The sequence below is a fragment of the Dunckerocampus dactyliophorus genome, chromosome 13, assembly GCF_027744805.1.
Source record: "Dunckerocampus dactyliophorus isolate RoL2022-P2 chromosome 13, RoL_Ddac_1.1, whole genome shotgun sequence".
Taxonomy (NCBI): Eukaryota; Metazoa; Chordata; class Actinopteri; order Syngnathiformes; family Syngnathidae; genus Dunckerocampus; species Dunckerocampus dactyliophorus.
Window position 1 is genome coordinate 3,089,521 of NC_072831.1, and position 21,041 is coordinate 3,110,561.

The following is a 21,041-nucleotide window of genomic DNA, read 5'->3' on the forward strand; positions in this document are numbered from 1 at the left end:
ATTCAATAAAATCTTGCATAGGCGTGCATTCTTTAAAATCTGATCATGTCTAGACTGCTCAGAAGAAGACAGAGCAGGGATAGTCTTTCTTCGTCTATTATTGTATATTAAGTGTTAAGCAGACATACAGCGTTCCTGCTGAATGTTGAGGCATATTGTATGGTAACCATCATTCATGACAGTAACAAGTTGTGGTTAACATGACTACAGCTTCCAGTGCAGTGCTGCTGACTACCTTTTTGACTTCTCTTTGACAGAAGCTGATAGTGAGCCATCCACTCTTGATACGCAGCTCGTAGATCCATCCACACACGTCTCCAAAATCATCAGTGATTTCTTGAGGAACCGCCCAGTTGTCTCTACAGTTTACAATTTCATGCATGGTCTCTTGCTGCACTCAAACTACAACAAACACGCCAATTTTAAAGCCTGGAAAGGTAGGCACACAATGTCCCTGATTCACCAATACGGTCTGAACAATTGTCTTACATTTGTCCTGAAAGCAGGGGTCTCAAACTCACCTTATCTGGGAGCCGATAGAGGTAGCGTCTGGATGAGGTGCCACATAAAAAAAAAAAATAGTCAAGTATTCCAAAAAAACTACAACTGATCCAATCTTCTCAATATTCATTATTATATTATTAAAATGTAATCTTGTTAATAATGCCTGTGCATCTGACCATCTCTTGAGGGACTCTAGTTTGCCGCACTATATACAGCATATATATATATATATATATATATATATATATGTAATATGAATATAAAACCCCCAGGATGCACCAAAATTGCCAAATGTGGAAGGCAAGTTTGACAACCCTGCCTTAGAAGGAACAAAAAAATACAGTGGTGCCTTGGTTAGCGTCATTAATCCGTTCCGGAAGGTCCGACTCAAACTCATTCTTTTCTATGGGAAAATTTGCTTTGGTTAGAGTGCATTTTACTGTAACCAAAGCAAATTTTCCCATAGAAAATAATGTAAATCCAATTAATCAAAAATTTTAACACAAAACACATTTTATAGACAATAAATAGACAATAGTTTTAAGTGAGTTTTGCAGAGAGGGAGGAGGAGGAGGGGGAGGACTATCGCTTTTTTCCTCCTTGGTCCATAATCCATCGACAGTAAAGTAAGGAAAAATAGAGCCCTACCAGTCGCCTACCATCGCCACTTCATCATGAACAAATCCAGTTCGCTTTGGGTGTGAAACAACTGTACAAAAAAACCTGACCTTTAGAGGCCAAAAAACAGGCATAATTCACACTTCAGTTCAATATGGCAATAAAGATTATTACATTATTACATAATTCATTCATATTTCTGTGCATATGGAGATTCAGTAGCATTTCAATCAATGGGACTACGTAGCGTTCATCATACACAGTCCATGTTCTACCACTGGTTAGCATTATGTCTAGCAACCATTATAAAATTATAAATATGCAATAAATGAGACAATTACCAAGAAACTAATGCAGCCAAAATCGAGGTAACACAACAAAAATGGAAGCGAATGACAACACCTTTTTGTGAAATCATAAATTAAAAAACATGTCAATGGGGAAAAAACACATTTTCCAAAGGCAGTTGGCATCTGTCAAGCAAGTGACGTTTTTCTCACAAACTAGCGGCTTAAGATATGATGGTGGCTATTGGTGTATGCATCTTACCGCTGACTTGTTTACCCAGAAGTCAAATAATGGTGGTCAATGTGCTTCTTGTGTGCCGCTTGAGTCGTCGTCAGCCACCAGCCACAACATTGCTTGCATCTGGGCGACAGCGAATCAGGAGGGGACTTCACGTCAGCTGACTGAAGTCATGTGACAGCTCCTGGTTGACGTTTGATGTTGTGACACGGGAAACATAAGTATCAAGCTATTTCGCCTTGGATGCATGATCCAAGATGGCTGCATAAAGAAACCAAGCAAGTTTGTTACGCGTGCCATATTGCATGCTAACCAGGCTGGCGAGCACACACAATTTTCCGTGTTAACCGAAAAACGCGCAAACCTGGGCGGACGTAAACCGAGGTACCACTGAAAATAACTGGCACATTTCTATGATCATTAGTTTTACGTGGCATTCCTGCTTGTTATGTTTGATGACATCTGGTTCCTTCATGTGTTTTCCACCTCAATGTATTCTGTTCATAGAAACACACCCTGATGCGTTTCCAAACATCTTGACACCGCGTGACTCCGCTTTGCATCTTGTTGATTCTGCTCTTGCCATCAATATTGGCTTGGCCCCCGTCCTACGTCCAGAGAGAGAGGTGGATATAATCATATGCCTTGATTATTCATGGAACCCAGACAACATCCTCATGGTAAATGTCAAAATCTTCTGATCTGCTCACAACTATGGGTGTAACGGTACGCCATCATCGCGGTTAGGTATGTGCCTCTGTTTTAATGTCACGGTTGGGATCATTGTGGGTATAGTAAGGGATCAAAATGGGAAACATAAAACTGCTTAGTTGTGTAAACAGCTTCAAAGGCTCACTGACATGATTCATCAACTTTGCTTAAATATATTGTATATTGTATGTAATAACGGTCTACATAATTCAATTTTTGAAAGCAAAGAGTAAATTTGCAAAAGTGACATTTATATTTCATGGCGCCAGTCATGACGAGCTGGCTCTTGCGTGTCAGCCTCGGTACTATCACTCAGCTAAGCAAACATAGCGGTGTACGAGACAGAGGATGTTTACAGTGATTATAGCCAAGATTTGAGCCATGTGTCAATAGAAGGAGGAAACATTTGGAGGTGAAATAGAGAAGTTGCAAAACATGGACTACACCTTAAGACATGGAGATGAAGCCAATGATAAGATCCTGTTTGCACGTACTTACTTCTGCAGCCAATCAATTCATCAACAGCGCGTTCCGTAGTACATGCTGCTATTTTGCAGGTTAGCGTATAATGCAGCTAATGCTGCTTGCTAACCCTGTAGTACGGCGAAACAAACGGGCAGAGCAACGTCCACTTAATAAAAGTAAAATAAAAAAAGAGTTTTTTTAAGGTGGACTGGCTGTTGGCTCCAGCATACCCCCGCAACCCTCGTGAGAAAATGGATTGATGTCTGTCAAGGTATTTGCAGACCAAAGAACAAGAGGTGAAATGGGTGAAATTGTTTCATTTTCAGATGAGAAAGGGCTGCTCTATAAAATATGCTGCAAAACCAAAACAGCAAGCGACTTTTCGTAGCGAAAAGTGTGGACTGAATGTGTGGCACAACTGTTTATTTTGATGGCCGGATACAGGAAGTGTTACGCTGAGTTTGTGTTGCTGAAGAGACTGGAAGGGCGGTTTAGAGTTAATTTCAATTTTAAAAAATGTTGACAAAAGTAAACATATACAACAAACATGGCATCACTTTCAAGTAAATTAAGAGTAGGTCGATATATTCTCCTCAGGCACTATAATGTGATGCCATAAACACCTAATGTGTACCACGTGAGAAACCAATACAGGTTCCATGTCAAAACATCCAAATCCGAATTCATGTACCGTTACACCCTAGTAACAAATGATCTTGTAAGAAAGTACAAATTATGAACATGACTGTCATTGTAACAGGCCATAAAGCAGACAGCCGCTTACTGTGAGGACCATAAGCTTGCCTTCCCTCATGTTGATTTTGCCCGACTGGAAGCAGAACCTCAGAAGGAGGTCTACATCTTTGAGGATGAAGAGAATCCCAAGGCACCAATCGTGATTCTCTTCCCGCTTGTCAATATTTCATTCAAGCACTTCAAACAACCAGGTGTGTACATTGAAAGCATACGGACCCAGCAATAGTCAATGATCATAAAGTACATCATCTCTAGTGTAAAACACTTTTTGTAGTCTGGGCACCTCTGGTGTGCACGTAGAGGTCCCCACACCATCACTGGCCTACCACCAAACGGGTCATGCTGGAAGATGCTGGAGAAATCAGAACGTTCTCCAGAACATCTTCGTACTCTCTGACATTCAAAATAAACCTGCAGTCATCTGTGAGGAGAACAGGGCATCAGTGGTAAATCTGTCGATCCTGGTGGTCTCTGGCAAACGCCAGCACTTGTGGATGTTGGGATGTTGGGCTCTCATGCGAACCTGACAGAATCTGTTTCTGACACTTTGGACAGAAACATGCACACAAGTGGCCTGCTGAACATCAGTTTCTAGGCTTTGTTAAGGAAGGCACCTGTTGTTCCTCCTTGGACAAAGGAGCACATATGGTCCTGCTACTGGGTTGTGGTCCACCTCTCATAATGTTCTGGCCTGTCTCCTGGTATCTCTTCCACACGCTTGTCACTGAGAGTTACTAGCAGATGCTCCTGCGGTGCCGAGGTGTCATTAGCAAGGCACTGAATCTTCAAAACTCAGCTCAGCGGTGCCCGATTGCTAGCCTCTGACAAGATTGTTGGTACCTTTACGCCAAAGATGGAAAAAACCCACACAAATCACTGAAATAATTGGAAACTCACACTGTGTTTTCTGGACTATAAGCCGCTTCGTAGTGTACAGTAAGGAAAAAAAACATATGCAGTATAAGTCACATGTATTTAGAAATTTATTTCACAAAATTCAAGACCAAGTACAGTAGACGCCCCTACAATGTAAATAATCCCTTCCGAGAACCTTTATGTTATAGGGTTTTTATGTTATGCGAAGCGTAAAATGCATGTAAATAGCCTAATCCGTTCAAAGATCTTCCCAAACTCACCCCTTTGGGCCTTCAAAATCTTCAAAGTCCACCAAATATGGTGGTAAAATATAAGAAAACGTTAGCATAAACATAGTAGAGTAACATTCCAATATAAAATCAGGTAATAAATAAGATTACTGTAAATGAATTAAACTGAAAAACAAAAACAATCCTACCGTTCACGAGATGTCTTGATCAGGAGCACACAAGTGGAGGCAGGAAAGAGGAGGAGGACGAGCCTTAAAGAGTCTAAGAGTCATCTGGTCTCACAGGAACGCACACGCACTACACGATAATGCTGTGTGCAAAATTTCAATTTGTAACTTAACTTAAATGTTTAAGTTAGTTTCAGGGGGACTACGAAGAGGAAGGAGGGTGAAGGGAGAAGCCTGTCAATCACACAAACTCACGGACACGCTGTATAAGTCAGCCAATGAGATGAGAGCGTAGGCGGTGCCCCGATAATCAACCAATGAGATGAGAGCGGAGGCGGTGCCCTGATAATCAGCCAATGAGATGAGAGCGGAGGCGGTGCCCCGAAAATCAGCCAATGAGAGCGTGAAGCGTCAGAAGGCGTCACCAAGTTAGTCTGAACTTGCACCAACTTGAGGCATTAATAAAGTTGATTGCAAAAAAAAAAGACTTGCACTGACTTGACGCTTTACGTTATAAGGAAATTCTTCTGTAATACGATGCAAAAACATAAATTCTTTATGTTCAGTGGAATTTATGTAAAAGGAGGTTTATGTTATGTGAGGTACTACTGTACAGACATTTCAGAATCGGTGTCCGGCATGACGGACATGAACAGTTATTCAGCTACACAATAGCATAAAGAACATACTGAGAGGCTGAATAGGATAAGTGAACATACAGTGGTGTGTTTGCTCCCTTCCATGTTTATCACACTTTAATGTTTCACATCATCAAACAAATTGAAATGTTAGTCAATGACAACACAACTGAACACAAAATTCTGTTTTTACATTGAAGTTTTTATTATTAAGAGAGAAAAAAAAAACAAACCCACATGTGTGTAAAAGTGATTGCCCCCTAAACCTAATAACTGGTTGTGTCACCCTTAGCAGCAACAACTGCAATCAAGCGTTTGTGATAACTTGCAATGAGTCTCTTACAGCACTGGGGAGGAATTTTGGCCCACTCATCTTTGCAGAATTGTTGTCATTCAGCCACATTGGAGGCTTTTCCAGCATGAAGCGCCTTTTTAAGGTCATGCCACAGCATCTCAATAGGATTCAGGTCAGGACTTGGACTAGGCCACTCCAAAGTCTTCAGCCATTCAGAGGTGGACTTGCTGGTGTGTTTTGGATCATTGTCCTGCTGCAGAACCCAAGTTGCTTTCAGCTTGAGGTCACCAACATTCTCCTTCAGGATTTTTTGGTAGACAGCAGACTTCATTGTTCAATTTACCACACAAAGTCCTCCAGGTTGTGAAGCAGCAACACAGCCCCAGACTGTCACACTACCACCACCATATTTCACGTTTGGTATGATGTTCATTTTCTGAAATGCAGCGTTACATTTCTGCCAGATGTAATGGGACACACACCTTCCAAAAAGTTCAACTTTTGTCTCGTCAGACCACAGTATTTTCCCAAAGGTCTTGGGGATCATCAAGATGTTTTCTGGCTTAAATTGAAACAAGCCTTAATGTTCTTTTTGTTCAGCAGTGGTTTTGGTCTTTTTTGGTCGGTCGTTTTTGGCCAGTGTCTTTCTTTTGGTGGAGTCATGAACACTGACCTTAACTGAGGCAAGTGAGGCCTGCAGGTCTTTGGATGTTGTTGTGTGGTCTTTTGTGACCTCTTAGATGAGTTGCCGCTACCTTCTTTGGATTATTTTGGTTGAGCAGCCACTCCTGGGAAGGTTCACCACTGTTCATCACCCTCTATAGGGTGATCATTTTCATTTCTATCAAATGATGTGGCATCATTTTGTGACTAATACATCACCCACTTATTATCAGGAAACATATTGAAGATCATTTTTCCCCCAGTTTAGATCTGATGTGTTTTCCAAGTGTTCCTCTAATTTTTTTGAGCAGTATATATTGATATATATATTTATACATAAGTCGCAGGACCAGCCAAACTACAAAGTTAGAAGCGTGGCTTATAGTGTGGAAAATACGGTACTAAAAATGAACAAATGGAAATCATGTATTGCTTTTGAATTGTGATTTAAAAAACTGGCCTGAACAAAAATGATGGTACCCTTAACCCAATATTTAGTTGCTCAATCTTATGAAGCAATTAGTGCAATCATGAGTGAGACTCCTACACCTGTCTACAGGTAAGCTGGTCCATTCCTCCATCTTTCTCAGGTTTGACGTGTGTCTTCTACATACTGCATGTTTCTCTCCACACATGTTCAAATGAAATCAGGGCTTATAGAGGACCACAGCAAAATAGTCCAATGTTTGGCTATTAGTCAGTCTTACGTGTTTTTGGTTGTGTGTTTTGGCTCATTGTTTTGTTGGAGGAACCATGAGATGCGACTGAGACCAAGCTTTCTGATACTGGACAACATATCAGGCTCCCGAATGCTGTGATAGTCTTGAGATATCATTGTACCCTGCACAAATTAAACACAACCTGTGTAGCAAAGCAGCCTCAAGCGGCATTTACACTTGGACGCATTTCGCCTCCACATTGTCCCGCAATTTGCTGTAGCAGTACGTGTCACCTATGCATTTATTAATGGCACGCCTGAAAAGCGTCACTGCACTGTTTGCGTTCTGTTCACGCATAAACTATGCACTTACGCAATTAGTGAGCGCAAATGGTGCGCTCTGGCATGAAATGAGTATACTCCCGCATTACTTACAAGTGCATGATAATAGTACGCGCAACGCAGTCCTGGCATTATTTGGTCCCGCTGTGTCCTGCGTGACACCACGCAACAGCAGGTATGTCTAAAAAAAAGGTATGTCTATATTATATTTTCTCACAGCTGCAGATAGAAATGTCCAAAGAGCAGGAAGGAGGCAATACATTCGACGAAAGGAGGCAGTTGACAGTGCGGGAGAGGGAATTGCTGACTAGAAGACATGGCGTTAGGCATTATGATCATTTATTACCAGAAAATCACAAGGAAGATCCAAGAGGCTACAGAAATGACTTGAGAATTTCCCCCCAACTTCCTCCAAGAGGTGGTGGAAAAGTGAACCCATTCATGTGAATGAGGCACGCTTTGATACACGGCCGTCTGCATTGTTTGCACATAGGTGGCGCTGCATTCACGACTAGTTCACGGAAAACATGCGTGTCACAAATTTGGAACATTTAAAAATGTTCTTTGTGAACTGGCACTCAGCCCCACACAGCTTGCATAAACGTCACACCCACTGACCACCAATTTACTCATTGGCACGCAAACTTGTGTACCACTGCGGGAAAAAAGTGTGGAGGTTTAAACATAAGTGAGTCTCGTCCATGCTTGTGAATGTTCTCAATCATCAAGGTCATTGCACTCTTTGGGCATTGATCGCAACTGGACTGTTCAGGTTGTTTTAGAAGATGTTTCGCCTCTCATTCGAACAGGCTTATCATTTCATGCAGAAAGACTAGATAGGACAGCTCTAGCCTGAGGCAATGGTGCAGGATCCAAAGTATTTGTACTGTAAAATAGAGGCACGCCCAAATATGAACGGTTACACTCTTTTGTGGTGCAAACGACAGTCATTAAGATACCGTGGAGTGGGGCCGTTGTCTGCCAACAGCAGTCGTTTGAAAGAGGAGTGAGGGAGGCCATGAACCGAGGGGAAGATCACATATAATGCAGTCCTTTCATCCCTTCCTCAAAGATGTAATCATTTAGCCTCTAACAAATAAACTCAACTCAGCCACCTTTGGTTTTCATGAAAATTATTTACTTCATTCATTGTCAATACTGTATAATGCCCGCATGACTATTGGAGAAGCAGTGGTCCATGGCCATGTCACAACTGAATGGAATGCTAACGAGACTGATTCCACTAAAACAACTGTCGTTTCCGGCCAGACAGAGGTTTTATCTTAACGACTGGCATTTTGCACCACAAAAACACGCTTTAACAGTAGGTATGCTGTTCTTTTCTCTGTAGGCTTTGTAGAACTGACTTGCCAAAACCTCCAGATTTGTCTCTCAGCCTATTTATAGAGCACAATTCATACACAAGGTAATTCCAAGCGTTTTACAAAAAAGAAGGGTATAATCACTTCATAAAGTCATTCCAGAAATCATAAAATCATTCTAAAATCATGACATAAAATTCCCTAAAATAATTCCAGAAAACAAAAAAATAAAAAAATAATTCAAGGCAACCATTCCAGGGTGTACCCCGCCTCAGCTGTGATAGGCTCCAGCATACCTGTGACGCTAGTGAGGATAAGCGGCATAGAAAATGGATGGATGAAAGGACTAAAAAGTGACGAGTGCAGATCAAATAGTTTCAGTTGTGTTTTTAGCCGGGATGTGAACATTTCCAGAGTTGAGGATAGTCGCACATCTTTCGGAAGACTGTTGCAGATTTTGGCAGTATAAAACTGAAACGCAGCCTCACCGTGCTTAGTCCTGACTCTGAGTACCCGCAGGAGACCACTGCCTGAGATGGTTTATGTGGCTGTAACATGCAAGAGATGGACTTTGGCGCAAGACCGTGAAAAGACTTGTACATGAGCAGAGCTGTTTTAAAGTCTATTCTCTGAGCAACAGGAAGCTAGTACAGAGAGAGTACTGGACTAATATGCTCATATTTATTGGTTCTAGTCGAGCAGCAGCATTTTGGATGTTCTGAAGCTCTTTTACAGCTCGTCCAGAGAGCTCGATGAGAAGACTGTTACAGTAGTCTAGCCTGCTGGAGACAAAAGCATGGATCAGTCTCTAAATCTGGCTTAGACACTAGTCCCTTAAATTTGGCAATGTTTTTCAGGTGGTAAAAAGCTGCTGCTGTTGTTGGTTTAATGTGGCTGTTAAAGTTCAGGCCTGCATCCATTATTACCCCTGGATTTCTAACCTGATGATTAGTTTTAGAGAAACAGTCTCAAAGTGGCTAATAACACTTTGTCTTTGTTTCTGTGGGCCAAAGACAATAATTTCAGTTTTGTCTGAGTTTAGCTGGAGAAAGTTGTTTTGACAGAGTAAATCTGCAGGACCGCGTTCACCTGCCGTCAGTGACACGTAGATCCGAGTGTTGTCTGCATAGTTGTGGTAGGACACATTGCAGCTGTGTATTAGCTGGCCTAAAGGAAGCATGTACAGATTGAACAATAGGGGTCCCAGGATTGACCCCTGGGGAACTCCACAGGTCATAGCCATTTGGTCTGAGACGCAGTTAAAAAAGATGTAGTTTGTTCTAGTTTGTCAGCATACATTTTGACAAATTGCAGTATTCAAGAAAATTACTTGAGGCAGCTTGAGTTATTTCAGTGACCATTGTGGGCTTTCTTTCACAGCAGGGTACCAACAATTTTATCCATGTCTGTGTATGCATCAGTGTTTCCCTTTGGGTTCAATGGAAAAATCCCAAAACGATATAGGGGTGGTTTTGTTCATTTCCATTAGTTCTAGTTCCTCTAGTTTCCATAATTTCCCCCACAGTCGTTACTGCCTCCAAACTGTTGATGTCCCAGAAATGTGACTGACTTGGACTTGTACCGTGATTATTGTGTGTTTATTCATTTCAGTTTTAATGATCCAGATAGAACATGATTGTTTTATATGATTTGTGTGATCGCTGTGATTGTGCCTGACAGGTGTGAAGCGTGAAACAGAGGAAGAAATGGAAGCTGGAGAGGTGGACGTGAGGACTACGACCTCGCCATTCACCACCGACCAAATGATATACTCAGGGGAGGATTTTGAGGCGTTAATGAGCCTGACAGCCTATAATATTGCTAACAACAAGGGAAGCATACTTGAAACACTGGACAAGGTCATGAAGGCTAAGATGGCATCAGAGATAGAGAAATAAATCCTGTAAGAATGCTAATGCTACCGCTTTAGATACTCTGATACACAGTACTGTGAAGTCTTAGTCCACCATTAGCTTTTGTAGTTTGCTTTTACACGTTTACTCAGGTTTACGCCTTTCCTAAACACATATCCAATACACTTTATGTAATCATGAGTGTAATCATTAGGAACCGTTATAATAGCCAATCATTAATACTGGAGGTTCCCTTGAGGGCTTAAGGGACACACTAAGCATGAATCAAGAAGAGCCAGCTGGAAAGGTCTTTCACTCGTATAGCGCTTTTCCACCTCCAAGGCACTCAAAGCGCTTTGACACTGCTAGCACATTTCCCTAATGATGACGCAGCATCAGGAGCAACTGGGGTTTCAGTATCTTGCCCAAGGACACTTCGACACGATCACGGGAGCCTGCAACCTTCAGGTTGGGAGACGACCACTCGACCACCTGAGCCACGCTGAAATGAAAAGGGTTCAAAATTCACGGCACATTCGGGAGAGGCTTTGAATGGCGCTTGAATACTCATCAGGAGTAGTAGCTTCAGGGGCTTCCTGGATTTCTTGCGATGTAAATGACGTGAAGTAAATTGGCAACACGGAAGTGGTGAGTGACGCTTTGAGCACCTCTGACTGCCCACACCAACGACCACTTTTTTCCTTGACAATGACGTGAATGTGATGTGATTAAGGCGATGCAATGATGTTTCAGCTGCGTTTTTGTTTTTTTCACGAATGCGGTCAGGATATTCAGAATGCTGTTGGGAATACTGTAAGAGAATTTAGAACTCCATCCATCTACCCATCCATCACCATGCCACTTATCCTCACTAGGAGCCTATCCCAGCATACAGTATAGACAAACAAACATTTACACTCACACATTCACACAATTTAGAGTCCGGAGTACCCAGAGAAAACCCACCCATGCACGGGGAGAACATGCAAACTCCACACAGAGATGCCCAAAGGAGATTCGAACCCAGATCTTCCCGATCTCCTGACTGTGTGGCCAACATGCTAACCACTAATATTAGTTAGTTATCGGTATCGGTTGGTTTGCAAAAGAAGATACCGTACATCTCTACTAAAAGCATTCGGGCTGACCACAAGAATGGGCCCTGATATTGGGAATGCCCTCAGAATGCAGTCAGAATTTTTAGAATACACTTCAATATGCAGGAATAAACCAAGAATGTTCATTCCGACGGCATTCTGGCTCATTCTGCCTGGAGGTGACTCGGGTATAAGAAAACAACTCCTTACTTTTATCCCTTTGGGTGTCTTGCACAATGAAATGGGGTGTTGCAAAGGAGGGAGAGACAGGCTTATTGGTAGGAGAAAGTCTCAATAATGACACCACTACGCTTCTTAGTTATCACTGTCCATTTCATAGGAGCAGATCAGCCTTCACACTGGTCCAAAATCAGCAAATCTTTAAGAAATGGTTGCAAATGTAGTTTTTGCAGTGTAGATACAGTTTCTGTGTGTGAGTCCGTTCTTAAATTTAGAAAGTTTAGAAACCAGACAAATATATATAAATATGTTGTTGAAGAAGAATCCAAATGGGGTTTTTAGCTTATGAGAAAAAAGAACTAATGTCTGGCAAAATATTTTCATTAGAATTGGCTAGCTATACTTTCTTAATGTACTCTTTTTATCAAGTGAAAATTGCTAGACAAGATGTTTTTCCTTTTTAGGAAAAAAAAGAATTGTATGCTTTAAATGTGACTTTTTACTCGAGAAGATGCTGCATTTTTTGCAACTAGTTGCCTTTTCCTTTTTGTGCGTATGTAACCATGAAACGTCACAACACGAGGACCGCATGTACGCAACACGTACATTCTTGATCATCAACAGATGCTTGAACTACTGCACCATCCAATAGCACATACTGGTGGATTATACATGGTGGATTATACTGGTGGATTATACATGGAAACGGGCTGTGGAGAAAAGCGTGGTTTGAACAGTTGATGTGTCCTGTCTGTTGGGCAGATGTTGACACTTAGCGGATGGAACATGGGGGGGTAGCTCGCACTCGAAACCGAGAGGCGCCGAACGTCAATGGAACCTCTGTCGAGGCTTGAAAGGGTAAGACCTACTAACAGTAATAATACTCATGGTAACATTTACATTTTGGTCAGAATTAGGAATTCATTTTTACTCTTTGAGTCAATCCAGCATCGAGAGAACTGTCCACTGCCCAGAATAATAGTGGGACTTTTTTTAAAGTTTGAAATTCATTTCCAATTCCACCTATGTCGTCATTAGGGTGTTAAAACAACACATCTAATGCTGGCCTCAGACTTTTGCACAGTACTGGAGTGAAATAAGACTGCTTTGCTGCTTGGATGAAAGCCCAATTGAGCATGTATTCAACCCTGAAATGACAGCTAAAAGAAATAAAGTCTTTCTGTGGAGGTAAAATACTCTCATTCTGTTTGTTCTTTGTCCTTCTTCCGACTCTGTTTAAAACACTTTCTTAAGTTTATCCATCCATCCGTCCATTTTATATGCCGCTTGTTCTTACTAGGGTCGCGGGGGTATCCCAGCTGACTCTGGGCGAGAGGCGGGGTGCAGCCTGGAATCAATCGCCAGCCAATGGCAGGGCACATAGAGACAAACCATTCACTCTCACATTCATACCTATGGACAATCTACAGTTGCCAATTAGCCTAACATGCATGTTTTGGAATGTGGAAGGAAACCCACGTACGCACGGGGAGAACATGCAAACTCCAAACAGAGATGCCCAAATGGAGATTCAAATCCAGATCTTCTCGATCTCCTGAGTCTGTGGCCAACATGCTGACCACTAGGCCACCGTGCATTTCTTAAGTTTATAATAAGTAAAGTGGAGAGGCTAACTAGTGAGCTTGCTAGCTTGCCACCAATCAGGCCGATTTCTGTGAATAATCACGTGAGCGGCTTATGCCGATAAATGCCTTTCAACGCCAATCAATTTCAGATTCACCATCTTAGATTCACTTTACAGTGTTATTGATTGAAGCAAAAACATACAGTTTCAGGCGGCTGTCCTCAAAAAGGAGACATCCCATCTTCTCCTGGCTCCTCTGGCAAATGTTGGAAAAAAATATGTCCCCCTCTCCCAGCTCAGAATCCTCCTTATGCTGTCCCATACCCCTTGAGTCAAGAGAAGGGGAGTCTTTGGTACCTCCAGGGGTCCTCTTTGAACCCCAACTGCTGGCATGCTTCTCGTGGTAGAACATCCTGATTCGGTTCCATTTGGTCTGACTTCTTGTGGGAGTCCATCTTGTCCGCATCTCTGTTTGGTCTGTATTTCATCCTTGTCCCGTCCTCTGAGTGTGATGTATTTCGCTCGTAATGTTACTGAGATGTATTATCTTTTAATTAGCGTTCTAGTTGTCATGTTCTGGCTGCTCTGCTGCCCTCTATCTGCCATGTGTTGCAGCACACCACCGAGTCTACCAGGAGGAGCTAATTGACACACCTGTGGGTAATTACCAGCCAGTTCTCTTAAACTGCAGTCTGACCTGCACTGGTTGCCAGATTGTTACCTGCTCTTCGCCTGCTACCTGCTCCTCCCAGCATCGTACTGTGGTGTCTAGCTACTCTCTGCTCTTCTGCTTAATTCTATTTATCACAGTGTCCCCTGCCAGGCCTTTTTCCTGCAGTGGTGAGTGCTAGTTTTTTGCCTGTGATTCCTGCTAGGTTCTCAGCAGCGTTTTCGGTTGTGTTTTTCGTCTCTGCTACCTTTTTTGCAGCACCTTTAGTTCCTTTTTTAGCACTGTTGCACTGTTGCAGATCGCAGTCATCCCTGCGTGCAGTGTGGCATTTTACCTTCACTAATGTCTTGGGCAGCGTTGTCCGCCCACTTTCCTTCAAAACAAAAACAATCATGTCTGCCGTGTGGACTGGCTTGGGTGAGGGGGGGTAGCACGTTAAAAAGCTTTAATTTAATGCAGCATTTCAACACAAACACTTGGTAGAGTATGGTGAGTGTTATAGGTTCACGGTGTGACCATCAGTCCAATGGCAGCTAACGCAGCTGTGTGGACACTCGCCCGTATGTGTGTGACAGTCAGAAGGCTAAGCTAACAACACGAAAAATAACTGACTTCATCAGACAAAATGAGCAGCCTGTCCCAGCGGTGGAAGACACCGGGTTCGCCGACTGCTCTCTCACTTACCTGGACGTTCCACCAATGTACTCTGACATCCAAAGTCTGCTTAAAAAGACGTCTCACCCTCTGGAAGTTTCACCAGTGATATATGCTCTCTTCGAAAAGTAAAATATGTTTTTGTCTAAATTAAGTTGATTTTATGGTTCCTGTTTTCGTATCCTATGGCCTAGTCATTACTAGAGCTGTCAATCGATTAAAATATTTCATCGTGATTAATCTAATTTTTGTCTATGTTAACTCATAATTAATCACATTTAATCGCAGATAAAAATAAGTTTGTCTATAATAAGTAGGCATTTAAATATCTTTGTGGTAAACAATTCGATACGCAACTACCATAACTATATCAAATTTGATGTAAAAGGGTATCAATTTTGGAAATATGGGCCATTATTTTAGTCAAAATAATATACAGTTACAGTAGAAATCCCACACTTTTTGGATGTTTAATGCAAACGGCAATTTGTCCCACTGTTTCACGGTCCTTGAACGCGCCTTCATTGTTCTCCCACGCTGCTATATACTGTATTACTACCCTTTTTTCACCTCATATTTGCTTCCAATTGCTGATATTATGTGGGAATGCATAAAGGTAAGGTTTTATGACCTCACTGAGTGCTAATGTGTCCAGGCTGGTCCAGGCTGGTACTGGTGGATGGTGGCTCTGTATTCATTTAGTGCTTTTCATTTGATGTTGCTCCTCTCTTAGTTTTGCACAATACATCATAAATAAGACCAGTTAGATGGCTTTAACGTACCTATGTTTTGCTGATGTGTTGAAAATCTTTCCCGGTGACTCGCTAGCGCGCTGTCATTGCTATTTACATCCATTCTGGTCTTCATTCATGCTACGCTACGGAGAATGAAGATTTTATTGAGTGCTAATGTGCATATTTGTGGTACGCAACTTCTCCGAAAAACAAGTCCTGGCTCGTACTGGAGGATGGTGTCTCTGTATTCATTTTGTGCTTTTAATTTGATGTTGTTCCTGTCACAGTTTTACAAAATACATAATAAATAAGATAAATGATATCGCTATAATGTACGTATGTTTTTACTGATGTGTTCATGACGAGCTAGTGCACTGCTAATGCTAGCTAATGCTAGATCTGAATTGACAGAGCCCCTACGTACTGTAGCTGCCCTCGGCTACGCATGTCGTTAACTAGCAGCTGGCACCCAAATTTTAGCTTGCAGTTCCAAGCAAAAGATCAGCTGAGTGATGATTCATTTCTAAAACACCTGTTAGTTGGGACACTCGTATGTCAGGGTACCACTGTATAAATGGCAATAAAAAGTACCGGCAGTGCTTCAGTACCGTCCCGCTTCTCTCTGGCAAGTCGACGACGACGTAGTCTGTGAAAATTCCACTCACAGCGACAGTAGATACAAATAACTTTGGTCTTGTTCTAAACTCACCCCTTTCTTTCTACATTTCTTCTCAATATTTGCTCCCGCTTGTAGCTCCACGGTGACCGTTGCTTCCTCAAACTACGGTGTCAGCCAAGGGTCAAACAGGACGTGTGCACGTTAATTGCGTGGAAAAAACCTACTTTGTTGTGAGTCTTTCTTCCTTCTGGTAAATGGGGATTAAAGAGCACGCAAGGGGGAGGTGAAATTGGCTTAATTGATTTTCCAAAGTGGTCCTTTGACCTTTAGGAGGTTGTGGAGAATTTGATCTCCAACAAGCCCGAGTAATTACCTATTTTTTGGGCCTCCTGGCAGTCAAAGGACCTTGGAATGGTCAGACTCGGCTTTATACGGCACCCCTGACCAATAGCACTCATCATACAAAAATAGAAAAATATATAATTACTCCGTGTGTTGGTGTCGGTATCAGCTGATTTCAGTATTGGATGATTGGTATCCAAATAGTATAAAATAGCATAAAACCCTGCTCAGAACATCCCGACTAAAACGGGAGCACTTTCCCTATCGCACCTTTTCTGTAACACCTTAAAGATGCACAAGACAGTCAAATGTGATCATTTTAACTACAGCAAAGCATGCTGGGAAATGCGTAATCTCCCCATTCCACATCTGCAAACTCTTCCGGGTTACACATTTCACGGATTGTGATGTTTTTGAAATTTCAAGCAGGAATGAACGGACATGAAAAAATGCATTTCCCCCGCTCACATGTTAAAAAAACCAAAAAAATCCATTCACAAGAGTGAAGTTTGATCAAATGTATGTCCACATAAGACACGTTCACCAGCTGTGATGCACATCTTGTCCCAACATGAAACGCAACCACAGGGGTGCATTATACTGAATGTTCCGATCCACGCGCGGGGGTGTGGAGGCTGCTTACTTAGCTAGTCCTCAGTGCTAATGAGACTAATGAGACATTTTGTCAAACTCGGAACATGCTATTTTTTGTTGGCAACTTCAAACAAGCATGTGTGTGCGCTTCATTCACCAGTTATGTTGCTTAAAAGCACAAGAAGGTTTTAGGGTTTTTAATGCTTGTGATGTCCAGTTTGGCTCCCTTCCTAAAGTAGGCTTTGCGTTTTGCCCCCCGTGTGATTGAGCTTGACACCCCTGCATTAGAGGGTGCGACAACACAATAACATGGCTGTAGAAACTCCCAGTGTCCATGGACATGAACATCACAAGTGTGTGTGATATTTAGGGCTGAAATCTTGATTTCAAAGATGGCGCCCTCCGTGGCAGACGTCTCTGTGACACTCTCCCGTGTTTTTCTATTTTTTGCTATTTTATTGTTCATTTTGGACATTCAACACACTCACGCAGTACATTACAACAGAGAGACACTTTTGAACATCGGCAGGGTCCACCATGAACTTTCATTTAGCCTCTTCTGCGCCGGGAGAACGCAGCAGCCTGCGGACCTGGTGAGCTGAATACCCGGCGAGCAAAGCATCCGAGGCGTAAACGAGGCAAGCGAGCCGGCCTGCATGCTAGGCTAAAAGCTAGAGCGACGAGGCCACCGCTACCAAGCCTGCTGCTAGCCAACGTCCGCTCTCTTGAAAACAAGATGGACGAACTACGAGCAAGGATTACAGCTCAACGTGAGATCAGGGAATGCTGTGTGCTCACCTTCACAGAATCCTGGCTGACGGAGGATATACCGGACTCGGCGATCCAGTTGGAATCATTTGCTGCTTACCGGGGATATCGGACTTTAGCGTCTGGTAAACACAGAGGTGGCGGCGTCTGTGTTTACGTAAACAAACGGTGGTGCACAGACGTACAGACGATGGAAAAGCACTGCTTGCAGGACATTGAGCTGCTGATGGTGAAATGCAGACCTTTTTATTTACCTCGTGAGTTTAGTGCTGTGTATTTAACTGCTGTTTACATTCCACCACGAGCTAACAACGCTAACGCACTTGGCCTACTGCATGACATCATTGATAAACACGAGACCAAACACCTCCTGTATTTATTATATCTGGCGATTTCAACCACTGTAACCTCAGGACTGTCCTCCCCAAATATTACCAGCATGTGAGCTTTCCCACAAGGGAAAATAACATCCTGGACCAAGTCTACAGCAACATGAAAGGTGCTTTGAAGGCTGTTCCAAGACCCCACTTTGGAAAGGCTGACCACATCTCCATATTCCTTTATCCAACATACAGACAACTTCTGAAAAAAGCTCCCCCTGTAAGTACAGCAGTTAAAATGTGGAATGAAGAAACTGATCAAGTACTTCAGGACTGCTTTGGCTGCACAAACTGGGATGTGTTTAAAACTGCAGCGGGGAGGGAAGATTGTACTGTTGATTTGGATGAATATGCTTCTGCTGTTACTGGCTACATTAGCACATGTATAGAGACTGTTAGCACCACCAAGTATTACAGAAAATACCCTAACCAAAAACAGTGGATGAACTGTGATGTAAGGGCTAAGCTACGTGCTCGTTCGACTGCATTTGTCATGGGCACCGCTGATGACTACAAAAAGGCCAAATATGACCTGAGGAGGTCCATACGAGAGGCCAAAAGACAGTACAGACAGAAGCTGGAGGGCTACTATTCCACCTCAGACCCTCGGCGCATGTGGGCGGGGCTCCAGCACATCACAGACTATCGACAGCGGAGTAGCATAGCCACGTCCAGCCAAACCACACTTCCAGATGAGCTGAATGAGTTCTATGCCCGCTTTGACACCCAAACTCCTGATGAGCAGAGAGGGTGGCTGAACCTGGGGAGCACACAGGACTCACCTCTCATGGTGACACCAGCTGATGTGTGCAGGGTTCTGAACAAAACAAACCCACGAAAAGCAGCAGGCCTGGACAACATCTCAGGACGTGCACTTCGGGTTTGCTCATCAGAGCTAGCTGATGTGCTTGCTGACATATTTAACCTGTCACTTGCACAAGCATCTGTACCGACCTGCTTTAAGTCCACCTCCATAGTGCCCGTACCCAAGAAGAGCAACGTGACCTGCTTGAATGACTATCGCCCTATAGCACTCACTCCTATTGTTATGAAGTGCTTTGAAAGGATAGTCATGACCCACATCAAAAAGAGCATCCCGGCGGCAACCGTGGACCCTCTACAGTTTGCATATCGCCAGAACCGGTCCACGGATGATGCAGTCAACACTGCCATCCACACAGCCCTTTCTCACCTACAGGGCCAGGACACATACGTCAGAATGCTATTTATAGACTATAGCTCTGCTTTTAATACAGTCAGCCCCCACAAACTCACAAATAAGCTCCTCACACTTGGCCTGTCTCCCTCCCTCTGTAACTGGGTGTTTAACTTTCTAACAGGCAGACCCCAGTCAGTCAGAGTCCACAATCGCACATCCAGCTCAAGAATTGTGAGCACTGGGACCCCACAGGGGTGTGTGCTGAGCCCACTCCTCTGCACGCTCTTCACCTACGATTGCGTGGCCTCCCAGAACAACACCAGCATCATTAAATTTGCGGATGACACTACAGTCATCGGACTGATCACTAACAATCTCCTTCTCAATACAGATAAGACCAAAGAGATGATCATCGACCCAAGAACAAGGGAAAAGGAGCCGCATAGACCCCTGTTTATTGATGAGACTGAGGTGGAGAGGGTGAAAACCTTCAAGTTCCTTGGCACACACATCAGCGAGGACCTCACCTGGTCTCACAACACCCAACAAATTCTGAAGAAGTTCCAAAGGAGACTGTACTTCCTGAGAAGACTGAGGAAATTTGGCATGTCCACCACAATCCTGAGTTGCTTCTACAGATGCACTATGGAAAGTGTCCTTACCGCCTCCATCACTGTTTGGTACGGTAACTGTACAACACGTGATAGGAAGGCACTCCAGCGGGTGATCAAGACCTCACAGAACATTGTTGGGGCAGCCCTCCCCTCACTGCAAGACATTTATAAAACTAGAGTCCTACGAAGAACACACAACCTCATCAAGGACAGCACACATCCACAACACTCATTATTCACACTCCTACCGTCAGGCAGACGCTACAGGAGTTTGAAGTCCAGGACCACAAGGCTGGCAAACAGCTTTTACCCACAGGCCATCAGGCTTCTCAACGAAGCACTCGCACACGGCGCACGCAACACACGCACACACTCATAGCACTTTATTTATTTATTTATTTATTTGCATTATTTACTTGTATTATGTTGCTTAATTTATTGGTATATATGTTTATGTGTTTATGTTTCTTATGTTCTTATTCTTTCTTGTGTTTTCTTTCTTTTCTTGGGAGAATGACCAGAATAAGATTTTCATTGCATGGTATAACTGCTGTTTTACCATGCACATGACAATAAAACTCTCTTGAATCTTGAATCTTGAATTGTACATTTAGCATTTAGCTTGTTAGCTTCCATCGCTAGTGAGCAATGGCGATGGAAGAGAGAGGGTTCTGAAGGGGAATCCAATCTATCAATTACAGCAGTTACGAGTAAAAGTAAAAGTCATGTTATGACTTTTCCCTGTAGTTTGTTGTCTGACCAGCAAAACTAGGCTTCCTTATGTCAGACACTGACATTAAAGACATTACACAGGCTGCAGAAAGTGTTTCATCGGGGGAATTCGAGGAATGGCTGAGGTTGGTGGGGTTCTGTTTGGTGTGCAACACAATGTACATGCAGCAGTGAGGTGTTTAAAATCATCTGGGCTAATGGGTGCGTGTAATAAGGCAATCATTACTCTGCACTCAACCTTGGAGAGTCGCCACAGACCAGATTGTTAAAGAGACGGCAGCGGGAGAAAG

General features: G+C 43.0%; 1 protein-coding gene across 2 annotated transcripts in view; it reads left to right on the forward strand.

Annotated features, from left to right (window-relative positions):
* LOC129193084 (cytosolic phospholipase A2 beta-like) overlaps window positions 1–13,079 on the forward strand; it is a 57,613-nt gene extending 44,534 nt beyond the window's left edge. For both annotated transcript variants that reach the window (XM_054797698.1, XM_054797699.1), the window contains 4 exons: window positions 258–437; window positions 2,155–2,327; window positions 3,584–3,770; window positions 10,451–13,079. In XM_054797698.1, the coding sequence (XP_054653673.1) occupies window positions 258–437; window positions 2,155–2,327; window positions 3,584–3,770; window positions 10,451–10,668 (758 nt within the window). In that variant the 3' untranslated portion in view covers window positions 10,669–13,079. The remainder of the gene's footprint in view (window positions 1–257; window positions 438–2,154; window positions 2,328–3,583; window positions 3,771–10,450) is intronic.
* The last annotated feature ends 7,962 nt before the right edge of the window (window positions 13,080–21,041 follow it).